The sequence below is a fragment of the Pseudonaja textilis genome, chromosome 1, assembly GCF_049901715.1.
Source record: "Pseudonaja textilis isolate UNSWEBS1 chromosome 1, rPseTex1.2, whole genome shotgun sequence".
Lineage (NCBI taxonomy): Eukaryota > Metazoa > Chordata > Lepidosauria > Squamata > Elapidae > Pseudonaja > Pseudonaja textilis.
The window spans coordinates 243416264-243431488 of record NC_141990.1 but is presented as its reverse complement, the minus strand read 5'-3'; the positions used below and the strand labels follow the sequence as shown (position 1 = coordinate 243431488).

The window sequence follows — 15225 nt, the reverse complement described above, 5'->3', positions numbered from 1 at the left end:
CTAATATTCAAGAAATAAATATTGAAACAAGTACTTGGGCAGATCACAATCCAATGACAATTAAATGGAAAGGACAAAAAAGAAGATCTAGATGGACGTTAAATAATACTATTTTAAAGGAAAAAGACTTCACACAGTGGATGGAGAAAGAATTGGCTTTTTTCTTTAGAGAAAACAAAAAAGAAGATACATCAATTCGGAATGTATGGGATACAATGAAGGCATATGTTAGAGGCTTGATAATAGACTATACAAGGAAAAGGAATACTATGAAAAGACTAGCCTCTAAGGCCTTAGAGGATGAGCATAAAAGACTTGAAAAAGAGCGACAGAAAATACCACAGAAAAAGGTCATCAAGCTAAAAACAGATATAATTAAACATAAAATGGGTCAAATAGAAAAAGAAGAATTAGCACAGAAAATTAGAGGTGCTAAATAGAACTACTTTGAAGACACAAACAAACCAGGTAGATGGTTAGCATACAAATTGAGAAAGGAGAAAGAATCAAGGAAAATATTGCAATTAATAGATGATCAAGGCCAAGTTTGCTATGGTAGTAAAGAGAAGAAGGAAATCATTTGAGACTATTATGGGAAACTATACACACAAGAGAATATTGATGAGGAAAGAATTAAACAGTACTTAGAATGTTAATTTACCTCAGATACCTAAAGAGACTGAAAAAGTGTTAGAAAGCAATATAACGTTGATGGAGTGAACTGAAGCACTCAAGAAGCAAAATAATGGAAAGGCACCAGGCCCAGATGGACTTCCGGCAGAATTTTATAAAACATTACAAGAATCGTTGAATCTTCCATTGCTAGAAGTTATGAATGAAGTTATGTTAAAGAAGAAGATACCTAAATCATGGTCAGAAGCCTATATTACACTTATTCCAAAAGAGGAGGCCGACCTATTACAAATTAAGAACTATAGACCCATTTCTCTACTAAATGCAGATTGTAAAATTTTTGCTTCAATATTGGCAGAAAGACTTTAAAAATATTTAATAATTTTATCCATCCTGATCAAAATGGATTACTGCCAAAGAGACAAATTAAAAACAATATGAGAGTAATCTTGGACACCTTGGAATACTACGAGGCACATCCTGAAAAACAAATGGCTTTGATATTCCTAGATGCATAGAAGGCATTTGATAATGTGAATTGGCGATTCATGTTATTAATGTTGGAACAGATGGATTTTGCTAGAAAATTTATTCAAGCAATAGAAGCTATATACTATAAGCAGACGGCAAAGGTAATGATAGAGGGAGAACTGACAGACTCTATCAATAAAAGAAAAGGAACAAGGCAAGGGTGCCCGTATCACTTTTGTTGTTTGTGTTAACTTTGGAAGTGCTAAACAGAAATATTAGAGATGAAAAGAATATAAAAGGAATGAAAATCAAAAAGGAAGAATTTAATCTGCAAGCATTTGCAGGTGATCTGGTTTTCATCTTAGAAGACCCTTTAGAAACAGCATCAAAATTGATAGAAAAGATAGAGACATATGGAAAGGTGGCTGGTTTGAAAATAAATAAAGATAAGACAAAGATCTTGACAAAGAATATGCTATTAAGACAAAAGGAAGAACTGGCAGACCTATTGAAAATTCAGGTCACGAATAAGATCAAGTACTTGGGGATATATTTGACAGCAAGATGTAGTACATTAAAAGAGAATAATTATGTCAAACTTAAACAGCAGATAGCGCTAGATCTGGTGAAATGGGAAACTGTCACTAATAGGGAGAATTTCAACAATCAAGATGAATATATTACCCAGAATTTTATATTTGTTTCAAACAATTCCAATTAGGCTTGGAAAAGATTACTTTGAAGATTTAAATAAAATTGTGTTGAAATATATATGGCAAGGTAAGAAAGCGAGAATAAAGTTAAAACTTTTGCAAGATGCTAGAATTAGAGGAGGATTTGGTTTGCCTAATTGGGAGTTGTACTATCAAGCTACAAATCTGATGTGGGTTAAGGAATGGATAACACTAAGAAACACTAGATTGTTGACATTAGAAGGACATGATTTGTTGTTGAGGTGGCATGCTTTTTTATGGTATAAAGGAAGTGAAACACAGGGGTATTTTAGAAGACATTATATACGGGAGTCTCTGTGGTTAAAATGGGAGAAGATTAAAAGACAATGTTATTTGAAAATTCTGGTCTGGCTGTCGACTATTGAAGCATTTTCTTATCCTATAATATACAAAAAGGAACAAACAGATATGGTGAAATATTGAACGAAAAGGATGAACTCAAATCTATACAAAAACTAGAGGAACAAGGTATAAAGATGAATTGGTTTTCATATGCGCAAATACATTCAAGGTATGATAAAGATTCTAAAATGGAAGGTTCTATGATAAATTGACTGATTTAGATAATATTTTGACAGGTACTGATGAAAAGGTGATTAAAAAAACTGTATGGATATTTATTAGAAATTGAATTAGAAGAAGAACAAGTTAAAGAAACTATGATTGCTTGGGGGAAGAATTTTGGATATGGGATCGATTTAGATAAATGGCAAAAATTGTGGTCTCAAAATTATAAAATGACAATGTCAACAGCATATAAAGAAAATTTGTATAAGAAGTTTTACAGGTGGCATTTCCCCCCGACAAGAATAGCAAGAATGTTCAAGAATAAATCCAAAAAATGTTGGAAATGTCATCAGACACCTGGCTCATATTACCATATGTGGTGGACTTGTGCAGATGCTAAAAAATACTGGACTAAAACCCATATGTGGTTGGAAAAAATGACAAAAAAACATATAGATTTGAAACCAGAGAAATTTTTATTGGGAATTTTACCTGAAATATATAGTAAAGACTTGAAATACCTGATTGTAAATGTGTTGACAGCAGCTAGGATTGTATTTGCTAAAAACTGGAAAAATGAGAAAATACCATCACAGGAGGAAATCATTAAGAAAATATTGGAATGTGCTGAAATGAGTAGATTGACATTTGAAATTAGAGAACAAGAGGATAAACAATTTTATAAAATTTGGGGTCTTTTCTATCAATGGTTAGATAATAAAATACAGTAATGAAATATGTAGACTTTTAGAAAATAATAAATATATAAAGATGTACTTCTAATATGAACTGTTATAAAATAAACTAAGTAAATTATGATTATCTTGTAAAACATGAATGAATTAAAGTATAGTCAAATGATTGATTAATAATGATACTAAGGTATTTAATTTTTGATTGAAAATATGAGATTATATTTAATGCAACTGTAATTGAAGACTATGAAATGGAAGCACAAAACAATTTGTAAACCAACCGGCACACTGTATGTACATATATGGAAGATAGCTTGATGTTTTTATGTTTGTTTGTTTATGTTTGTTTTTAAAAACTAATAAAAAAAATTAAAAAAAAGAAGAAAAAAATGACAAATCACTTCCAAAAATCCTGCTAACAAAACTGCCAGGATCTTGTCCATGCAATTGTCGAGATTGACTCAAAAGCACACACAGACAAACTGCATTGCATTGGTTCAAAATCCATGAATTCTAAAAGCTAACTTGTTTATGTTGTAAAAGTTTTCTCTCCTCCATTCCTTATTGAATTAGGTTTTCCGAATGAAACAATACCACAGAGCAGGCCTGCAAAACTTGTACGGAAGGAAAATGACATACAAGTTGAGGGCTGAAAAGGAATACCATGCATCTCAATCAGTGGTTCAGTGGCTACTGGCACAACAGCAACAGTGTTGGAGCTAGTGGTAACAGAAGACCTGTAGGTCTTACAGGGACTTAGCAGTTCATCTTTGGAGGGGAAGCAGTGAATTTATTGATTTTTGATTGATTTTCAAAAAAAGCTGCTAGAAGTTTGCATGTTGTCCAGATCCCATGATGAAATAAAGCTAACAAGTCTCAAAAGTGCTTTTTCAAAAGGCAATTGGGCTATGTTTTTATCCTTAAGGAAGATGATGTTTTGCTTCTCATCCATGCTGGATGGGGGTGGGGGGAGATAGAACTAATCCTTCCATCTTCTCTTCTACCTCCCACCCCCTGTCCACCATCCAGTCAGAAATGATGAAGTCTCTTGAATGAGAAGCAAAGCATCTTCTTTCAAGGAAAAAACAGTCCAGTTGCCTTTTGAAAAAGCACATTTGAGACAACCATGACCTGGATTGACCAAGAACCTCCATAGAGGTTCTGGCAAGACTATATTTATAAAGAATGGCTCAACTTTATTGAAGCTGTATAAAAAGGAAATTTACTATTATAGGTAATCCTCAACTTACAACCACAAATGGAAGTCACTGAGCGAAGTGATCATTAAGCCAGATGCCATGTGAACATCTGCTCAACAACTACAATCCTAGAATTCCTAGTTGCAACCATATAAGTGATTCTGCAGATGGAAATCCAAGCTAAGCAGGTGGGGTGCCTCGTGGGGGAAATAGAGGCCCTGGAAGGCCGCTCACATGCCATGTAAAAATTTGGGGTGCAGTTTCCTCGCTCAAACTGAATATCCTGCTTAGATTTTGGTAGGGAAGATTTTCAGCTCTCTGGAGGAGATAAACGAAGTCAAAAGGAAAACTGGCAGGAGTTAAGAAATGATGACAGATATGCTTAACAACTGGAACTGGAGAATTGCAGTTCATAACTGCATCACTAAACAATGGTCCAAATTATTGTCATTAACCAAAGACTACCTGCACCATGATCCCACTTCTCCAGGCTAAACTTATTTAATGCCTCCAATCCCAAAGATGCTTTTTCCAAAAGGCAACTGGACTTTCTTGGGTTTTTTTTTTCTTTGAAACATTTTGCTTCTCATCCAAGAAGCTCCTTGGATGAGAAGTGAAAGAAACATTTTCAAAGGAAAAATCAAGAAAGTCCAGTTGCCTTTTGGAAAAAGTATCTTTGGGACAACCATGACCCAGATAATTGAGAATTTCCATGGTCATTTAGTGCCTCCAACCATTCTGCATTCATATTTCTTCTAAGTTTCTTATCATCCCTACTCTGGGTGCACTCCAGTTTCTTAATGTCAAGATTCCTCTGAATATTGATACTGTTGTTTATTATTGGTTCATTTTTATATTGTGGCCAACTGTGATAATTGTGTTTCACAATTTCTCATCCAAGTTATTTATAAATAAATTAAACAGCACAGAATCCAGAATGAAGTTCTATGCACTGTCATTCAAATATTTATAGGAATATCCTCATCTCTACCAGGACCAACTAAAGTGTTCTAGATTTCTTCGCTCTCCAAAATAAACACACATTAACAGGCAAAGGGAGGGGAAAAATCTTACCCAATCCTTCACAATTTGCTACAGACTGCAACTCACTCAAATACTGTTTCAATTAAAATATTTTCTGGGAAGATTTTTTTAAATAGTTTATCTACAACAGTAAAATTACATTTCTGAAAATACTGTCATCTCTCTTCCATAAACAAACATAACATGTTGTCCAAAAGTATCTTGTTTATTACTATTATTCTATCTGACATCTGGAATAAATAAAAAATATTATTAAGGTTATATTTAAATTAAAAAATAAAAGAACTGTAAGCCTCTGTTATAAAATTGTAAATTCTCAAATTCTCCAAGTACTGTACAGCTTGAATTTTAAAGAAATTTATCCAATGAAAAAGAGGACACACTTTCTAGTAAAATAATTATTTTTATTTTCCTAGAAGATTTTGACTGCCCTAAAAAAAATAAATCAAAATTCACTACAACCTGGATACAGATTTCAGACATCATAAAATGACGTATCAGATAGTAAGAATGCCTTTTAGAAATCATACTAGCGCTAGATTAAAAGGACAGTCACCATTACACAGCAGCCATCTGCAGCTGGCTTCCATACCTTTTTTTTTTATTTATTTCAATGAGTTTTTCTTTTATTGTTTATTTTCAACAACTGCTTCCTGGTCCAAATGCTAGTAAAAATGGTAGACAGGGGGAAAATGTTCCATATGCTTGTGCTCAGAAAACTAAGGAAATAATTCTGCATGTATCACTAATCCATCAAAAGAATTATTGTACAAAAGAAATATTTTTAAAAGTCAACAGCCAGGCACCAAACATTGTTTTAATCATACATGCACACTTTTGTACATACTTATCTCTGGGCTTCTTTGGGAAATGGAAAATAATGTTCCCTAATTATCAGAAATCCCCAGTACAAAATACTCAAAACGAGAGGGGGGGGGAGAGAGAGAAATGTATCCAAGGAAGCCAGAGGAGGTGGGAAATCTCTACTGCTTGATAATAAATTGGGGAGGGGAGGGGAAGGGACAAAAACCAATCGAGCCGGGGAAGAGCAGTCTAGAAAGTTTCTGCCAACAGCAGCTGAGATGCTTCATCACCAGCCTATTTTCCAGACATTATGTTTCATATGGCTTCAAGAGTCACATGACAGCTGCAAACTAATGCCTTGAGGTCTGTTTCTGCCTCTCTGTGACACTGGCAGGCTGTGAGAGACTCCAATCCCACAGAAAAGAATGTTCCCCCTTTTTTTCCATTACATCATGCAAACCGGTCCTGGGGGAGAAGGGAGCGATTCACAGCTGGTGGCAGCTGCAGTACCATCTGCTTTAGTTTGCTTGGCAGATTCCTACTCAACCTCTTCTGGGGAAGCACGCCTCTATCTCAACACAAAACACCCCATTGTGCAAAAAAGAGAGAGAGAGAGAGAGAGAGAGAGAGAGAGAGAGAGAGAGAGAGAGAGATTTGCAGATCGTGGAAGAGTGAGCTTTTCGCTAAATGGTCAGAAACAGAGGCATCAGGTGAAGATTTCGGATCACAGGGAAAAGGAGCCTACCACACAAAAGACAAAATTGCTAAACACGCCATGCTTACGGAGAGAAACAAGGCCGGTGCTATAACCTGCCATCTGCTTGCCAGGATGCCAGGATGGAAAAACTACAGTCAGCAATAACTTTGAAAAGAGGGGGGAGAGAAAGGGAGGAGAAAAACAGCTTAAGTCTTCAAAGATAGAGATTAGCTGGGGCAACTTGGAAAAAACTGAAACTAACAACTTAGCCCTAGATGGGAAAAACTTCAAATATATTTATGAATACTGTTAGCACATCTGATAATTTATGGGAGCCCCAGCTGGAAGGGAAGATTTTTGAAGTCACTCACTGTGATAGTTGGACAAATCCACCATAAACTAATAGCAGAAAAGGGGTTTTATCTACCTCCTTTGATCTTTGTGATATGTATTGCCAACAACTAAGATTTGCATTTTAGTTGTGAAAAGTGCTTTCCATATATAGTAAGTATAAATATTGCTTGCTTGCTTTCCCTATTCATGATACGCTCTTGGAATTTGTTAAAAACTTTTGTGGAAGGCTCCAGAACTATTGCAAGCTTTCTATTTATCACTACAAAAAACAATAGGTTTGTTTTTACACCTAACTACAGAGGAATAAGAAGTAGGGGAAACTGAACAATGCAACAAGCCAGAATGATCGCAGTCCTTATTGCCATAATTTATTTGTGGAATAAGCAACTTTCCTGCAGTAAAATGGCTGGGATTTTGCAGTAGATCCACCACAAATGAGTTGTTTCGGTTCTGATATAAACAACAGGCAAGAAGACCTCTGATTTCAGGAACACTCCGATGAACTCCCAACACTTTTGAAGTCTCTCACATCTCCCAACAAAAAGCTTCAGGAAATGTTTACTGCGCTGTTTTCAAAATTGTCTGTATTTGCAATGACTTACCATACATTTTGCCTTCATCAGACAATATGATTTTCCTCCTCCCACAAGGGGGATATATAGCTAGGGCCTCCTGAAAGCTCTGCTCAATATCTGGGCTCCAGACCCCTTCTGCGTCATTGTCAATAGGTTTATCTGCAGAATCGCTCATTCTTTCAATGTCCTCGGCAGGGCTCTCGCTGCCGCTCCAGCTGCTGGGCTCAATGGTGGTGGCTGGTTGGTCCAAGCCTTAGCCTGGAAGCCTTAAGAGAATTAACCTAAAAACAAGAAAGAACAGTTTCAGGTGAAATTTTCTTGGTTAGTTTTAATATTCGATAGAACAAAAGCACAAGTTGTACTTAGAAATGTAGAGAACTAAAGAAAAGTAGTCAAGGTCTACTCTTCTTCAAGTGGGCTACTAACAGGGGCTACTATCCATTATTTCTGAAATTAATAAGAACTGTAATCCATACACATAATATTTAAAAATATATGATTACACTGAATAACTATAATGGGTTCAAGAAGTTCAGAAATAATCCTGGTTAGAAAAAGGAAATATTTCTATTTTAAAATGGGAAATTTCTTATTTTAATTCATCTCAAACAATGAAGGAATTTTGGAAAACCAGAATACCACACAACTGAAGAAACAAGAAAGTGACTAAGCCATTGAAAATAAATCATATAATACAGACAAGGAATGACTAGACCAGATTTTTTTTATCTGAATCAACTATGGAACAAGAAGAGATGGCTCTTTTTTCAGATGTGCAATCAATTTATTATGAAATAATCTAATACGACAACTCCTGCTAGGTCTACTCGACTCACGGACATTTCATTGCTTCTCTTGTATTTGTGGAAAATGTACTGCTGATACAAAGGTGTGCTCTAGGCAAAAATCTGCTGTACCAGTAGGGCATCACAGTGGTAAGCCTGAAGAATACAGTGCAGAAGCACCAGGAATGTATTTATCTCAACCTGCTGATGCATTGCTGATTCTTATTAGGGACAAATCATACATTGACAAACTAAGACTACTATAAAAGATAACTTCCAGAAACATTTGCTCAAACATTCACATCCTTCTTTTTTAAAAATAAAATCCAGATGAAAGATCTAAGAAAAAGTAGTAAAGTTTTTTTTTCCTCCTCTCTTTTACACAATGCATAGGAAAACATGGGAAATAAACCAAATCATTTGTTTAACATTGCTGCATATTCTGAATTAACCCTCTGCGAGTGATTTAGATTTGCCTCAATGAAGAGATGTGCCCTGGAGAAACATAATTCTCACTGAAACAGAGATAAATTGATTTGCTCCAATGAAGCCCTTTGTGTCCTCTTGGCATTTCAATCCCCCACCTGCCATTTGCCAATGTCAAATGGCAGCTTCCACGTGCCTGTCCCAAAACCTCTGTGGTAAGGGCAGACGAAAGAAGGCGGAGCGTTGTTTTAAGGAGGTAAGCTGTGAAGGGCTGCAGAACAAAGCCAAAGTTGCAAGCACAGCATGCCCTCTTCCTCCTGGGTGAGAACTCAGTAACCACTCCCTCCTACCTGGGTGAAAAGAGAGCTGCTAGCCACAGCAAGTCTACTGGATACAAATTAAGTTCTCGTGAGCTGAACAGAAATTTTAAACAAATTCCTCATTTTGGCAAATGCTGATATTTTACAGACGCAAACATCCTCTTTTGCAACAAATAAATAGCTTCTGTTTATTTCCAGAGAACTTGATTAATCACTTCAAACTCAGCTTTATGTATGACGAGCCTAGTTGCATTTTAATCTGGTGTGAATCACTAGTATTGTGCAAAGTAACCTTTGTATCATCCAATGTTTAAATGTCTATTACACTTTTGTGAGTGAACAGTCAATATTAAAACATTTCTATGTTAAATTTCAGAGTGTTTTTTAAAAGTATAACTAAATAGCTTGCGCACATTGTAACTTGAACCACGTGAGTAACTTGGTTGAGTATTTTTAATACAAATTTACACAGGCAAGATCATAATGCACGCAGATGAATTACATGCATATTAACTGAATTTAGTTTCCAAAACTGGAAAAAATACTCCCTTCAAACACCGATCTAAACAGCTCCAGCTAATTAATTTGCAGGAAAGTGCTTCTGATCCCATAGCAGAAACCTGACAATCTTTAAAACAAGTAACATAAAACAATTTTGTTTTTCATTTACTGCACAATCCAAGTATTTTCAAAGCATCTAATTCCTTATTATCTTTTGCCTCTATAGTCTTTTATCTTTGCCTTGACTCTCCCCCCCCCTTCTAATATTGTGCATGAAATATTTGGATTCCTAGATGTGCAGGCTACTTCTGGAACTGCAAAACATTCATTTCGCTTTTGCAAACAGATCCAGTCCATTCTCTATCATTTCTTTTGTACATGTTGCAAACTGGACTTTTCTGAGTATTTGGACTCTCACTTCTACATTCAGTTCAATCCCTGGATTGGATCACTAATACACTATGCTTTAATTACATGCAAATGGTTGAGGCTTGGCTTGCTAATAATTAACTTATGATTTAGTCGATATGTAACCTATTGTTAGCCAGGCAGGTCAAACTAGCTGGTAAAAATAGCTCAGTTCCCATTGTTTGCAATCAGAAAGGACAGAAAAACATTTTGTCATCCAGATCACTTTGGGGGTTGTTTTCATTACAGTATATCTGGGGAGGTAACATATTTGAAAGGAAACTACAGCCACCTATCTCCACAACCCCCATCTCAAACACCCCAACAACAGCCAAGCCTCCTACAACTGGCCCCAATCCATTGGGTTCCCAACCTCTGATGATCACAGAAAAAGAAGTGCAAGATCTATTTCACAGATAAAAGCCAGGAAAAGCACCAGGGCCAGACAAGATAACTCCTTCTTGCTTAAAAGTCTGTGCTGACCAATTGGCCCCCATCTTCACCCGAATCTTCAATAGATCACTAGGGATGTGCTATGTTCCTTCCTGCTTCAAACGTTCTACCATCATCCCAGTGCCAAAGAAGCCCTCCATCAAGGAATGAATGACTACAGACCAGTTGCTCTTACATCTGTAGTTATGAAAATCTTTGAAAGGCTTGTGCTGTCCCACCTGAAAACCATCACAGATCCACTGCTAGATCCCATGCAGTTTGCATACCGAGCAAACAGATCAACAGATGATGCTGTTAATATGGCTCTGCATTACATCCTACAACACCTTGAATCTCCAAATACCTACGCAAGGGTCCTCTTTGTAGACTTCAGTTCAGTATTCAATACCATCATTCCAGACACTCTTCTAAGTAAATTAAACCAACTAGTGGTACCTGAACACACTTGTAAGTGGATCATAAGCTTCCTAACAGACAGGAAGCAGCAGGTGAAGCTAGGCAGAATCACATCCGATACCTGTACAATCAGCACAGGCCCCCCCCCAAGGCTGTGTGCTTTCTCCTCTTCTCTTCTCCCTATATACCAATGACTGCATCTCAAACAATCCATCTGTTAAAATACTGAAGTTTGCTGATGACACAACAGTGTCATCATTCGAGACAACGACGAATCCGCATACAGACAGGAGGTTATACAACTTGCTTCGTGGTGTAACCAGAACAATCTGGAACTGAACACACTCAAAACCGTAGAAATGGTGGTAGACTTTAGAAGAAACCCTCCCATACTACCACCTCTTACAATACTAGAAACAAACGTATCAACAATAGAGACCTACAAATTTCTAGGTTCTACTATATCATATGACCTAAAATGGACATCTAATATCAAAAACGTCATCAAAAAAGCACAACAAATAATGTTCTTTCTGTGCCAACTCAGGAAGCTCAAACTGCCCAAGGAGCTGCTGATCCAGTTCTACAGAGGAATTACTGAGTCTGTCATTTGCATCTCTATAACCGTCTGGTTTGGTTCTGCAACTCAACAGGCCAGACACAGACTTCAGAGGATAATTAGGACTGCAGAAAAAAACAATTACTACCAACCTGCCTTTAATCAAGGATCTCTATACTGCACGAGTCAAAAAGAGGGCTGTGAAAATATTTGTAGACCCCTCACATCCCGGGCATAAACTGTTTCAACTCCTTCCCTCAAAATAGAATTCTTTATTGGCCAAGTGTGATTGGACACACAAGGAATTTGTCTTGGTGCATATGCTCTCAGTATACATAAAAGAAAAGATACATTTGTCAAAGAGTCAAGAATCATAAGGCACAACACTTAATGATAGTCATAGGGTACAATAAGCAATCAAATCATACTAGGAAACAGTCAATATAAATCATAAGGATACAAGCGACAAAGTTACAGTCATACAGACACAAGTGGGAGGGGATGGGTGATAAGGAGTGATGAGAAGATTAATAGTGCAGACTTTGTAAATAGTTGAACAGTATCGAGGAAATTATTAGTGACAGCTTTCAGGAAAAAAACTGTTCTTGCATCTAGTTGTTCTGGTGTGCAGTGCTCTATAGTTGTTCTATTCTATTCTACTCCTTTTTATCTGCAATAATTCCTTGAAAAACTGATTACGTGGGACACAGGAACTTCAAGGGCCATCATATTGCTGAAAAATGTGTTCAAGTTCTCTATAACTGAAAACATTTTAAATCATTGCCAAAACTGAGGCATTCTCACAAAAGCAAAATTCTATTTTTAATGCTGAAAGATTTATGCAAGCTGTGTTGTCCTGACATTGCATTTCCTTACATTTCAAGTACAGAGAGACAAGTCCAGAAAAGCATAACTAAAAGTTGTATTTTCTCTATGTTCTCACTGGAACAAATACTTTATTTAACTAATTATAGCTTCAACATATACAAATAAGTGCCTTTTATGACCTGGTTTTATTACCAGATGCTACATTTGTATCAAACGCATAGGATTTGTCTGCAGAGTATTTACATATCATCCTGGCAAACACTTGCAAAGATGTTCAGCAATATTTAACCTGATGGAGAAAATTATTTCCAATTAATAAAAGCTATTGTCAGCCTTCAAGATTTTCTTCCTTTGCTTTGCATCTTTCGGCTGTCATAAATAACGGGGGGAGGAGGGGGGACATTGTTATGGGAAGCGAGCTGGAGGTATTACAGAACAGAACTGTATAAGGTGGAGGGGAGGTTCTTGCTTAGGCTTCTATCCTATGCTATGTGCAGCCGCAACTCTTTATCAAAATATGTCAAGGTCAACGGACAGAGGCCTCATCACCACCTGGAGATGCCCACATGATGCTATACACAACTTTTAATTGGATGAGCCAATTGAACTATTGGGTGTGGGAACGTTGCCATCACTTTGTATATGTGATTTACATGCTCTTTTTCTCAGATTCAGAATTCTTTTATCTTCAGAATTCTATCACTTGACTTCCAGTAAAAGATATCTTTTCTCTAATTAATGGAGTCTAAGTATTTCTTTCTTGGATTTTGAATGGAGCACCATCTGACATTACTCGGAATCTCAGTTTACCAGCCCACCCGGAGAATTAATAAATTTTCTCCTGAGAGGGTCTGAATACAATGTCTAATCCAGCCAGCAACCAAGAAGACCTGGGAGCGACTGGAGGGCCAGATTCCCTGCTGTTAGAGGAGACAAGGAAAGCCGACTTGTTAGCAGAATTAAGTCTTGGCAAAAAACCAGCTGTAAAACCCAAATGGTCCCTGGGAGTCGGCTGGAAGGATCCTGAGGAAAAGCCTCCTCCAGGAGTGACCACTACCCGAATATAGGTTATTATATGATTTATTAAGATTTTAACAGAGCCCCCAAACCCTGATTTTTATTTATTAAAAATATTAATATTAGCCTTGGCAACAATTAATGATAAGCCATATTAATAAATTAGAACAATGTTTAATTTAAATGTAAAATTTTCTATTTTTATCATCAGGTCTCTTATTTATTTATTTATTTATTTTTATTTATTTATTTTGAGCACTTTGCACTGGGGTTGGATAAAACCAAAAGTCAGAAATGCATTTTTGTTCCTTGATGTATTCTGTAAAAAAGCTTTTTAAAAGTGGATACCAATATATAAATTCAGAAGATTTTAAAATCTGAAGTAAATTAAAAGCCATAGGCTTTTCTTTGGGGATTAATCAATAATAAACTAAAATAAATTATGGAACTTTGTATTTATATACGACAACTGCAGTAAGATTATTATTAAAATCTATAAGGTGTTTCCAGAAAAAGGAAAAAAAACATGATTAGAAAAAGAATTAGATAATAAAAAAGATAGGCTTTCTTTTGTAACCACAGACCAAGATATAACTTTGTAATTATACTTATGTATAATTTCTGCAAAGGAAATCAGAAGATTCTTTCCATTTCTTTTTCTTCTTTCGGCATTTTTGTCTTTCTTTTCCTTTTTCCTTTTCTCTCTTTTGTTTTTTTCTTTTTATTAGTTATTGTTAAGCTTTTATGTTCTTTGTAAAAAAAAAAGTAATATAAAAAATGTTTTTTTCAGTCCTGTTCATTATCCTCAGAAATAATGTCAGATTTCAGGTAAATGGCTTCACAAGACACCCTTTATTTGAAATGTCCATAGAAACAAATCAGAATAAATAGTTGCCTTTTCATTAAATGGCTTAAAGAATTATTTTACAAACCTTTTTGCATCATTAGACAGAGAAAAAGAAAACTATGCAATTAAAAATTGTGTTTTGCCTAAACACTGAAGCAGGGTCGTCTTAAGAGCTAGACTTTATATTTATAAAAAAGAAACATTTACTTTTTCCTTTGTTCCAGCTACCTGGAAAACAGTTTACTTCCATAATTCACCTAAAACTATAACAGATAAAGACATGGATTGAATAACTATCATATTTATTTCTCTCTCCTCTGTTTTTCTGTAATATGAGCTAATTCAGCTGAAACACATGGGGCTCTTGTTACAATTCTGAAAGAAGCAGACGAGTCCAGAACACACAAAAGCTTATATATGAAAATGGCAAACATCATTAACACTGATTGTAGTTCTGATACTCTCAAGGGGTATTTGTAAACATTGAAATCTTGTTCCCACAGTTCTTTCAATTGCTTCCAAGGATAATTTTAGCCAATGTGATTAAATCAATTTAAGCAACAATGCTGCATTCCAGTTTATGGTTTCTTCCTCAACAGAATTAAAACATGATAATAAAGAATCAAATAGTACATTTTACATAGTGTTTTCCTTATGCAGTATAATCCTCATAGAATTCTTTCAATAGTTTTTGTATGTAATAGATTTCTGTTGTGTGGAATTTTTTAAAAAAGTTTCCTTTACTACACCAAAGAACTGGAAAAGGCTCTTTTCAATTCCCCACCCCACTTCTTGTTTGTTTAAATAATTTCCAACATGGCCAACCAGATAGAAATTTGGGAAATTGTAGGCCCAAAACATCTGGAAAGTGCCAATTTGGGGGAGGAATCATGTTGCAAAATTCCAGATTTGATTTGCATTTAGGAAATATTTTCCATTGACTCTAACATACTCCTGCACTTTGAAATTCAT

General features: G+C 35.8%; 1 protein-coding gene across 8 annotated transcripts in view; it reads right to left on the bottom strand.

Moving 5' to 3' along the window:
- Window positions 1-15225, bottom strand: part of TEAD1 (TEA domain transcription factor 1) — a 231527-nt gene that overhangs the window by 129942 nt on the left and 86360 nt on the right. For all 8 annotated transcript variants that reach the window (XM_026705713.2, XM_087921147.1, XM_087921150.1 and 5 more), the window contains one exon: window positions 7741-7994. In XM_026705713.2, the coding sequence (XP_026561498.1) occupies window positions 7741-7888 (148 nt within the window). In that variant the 5' untranslated portion in view covers window positions 7889-7994. The remainder of the gene's footprint in view (window positions 1-7740; window positions 7995-15225) is intronic.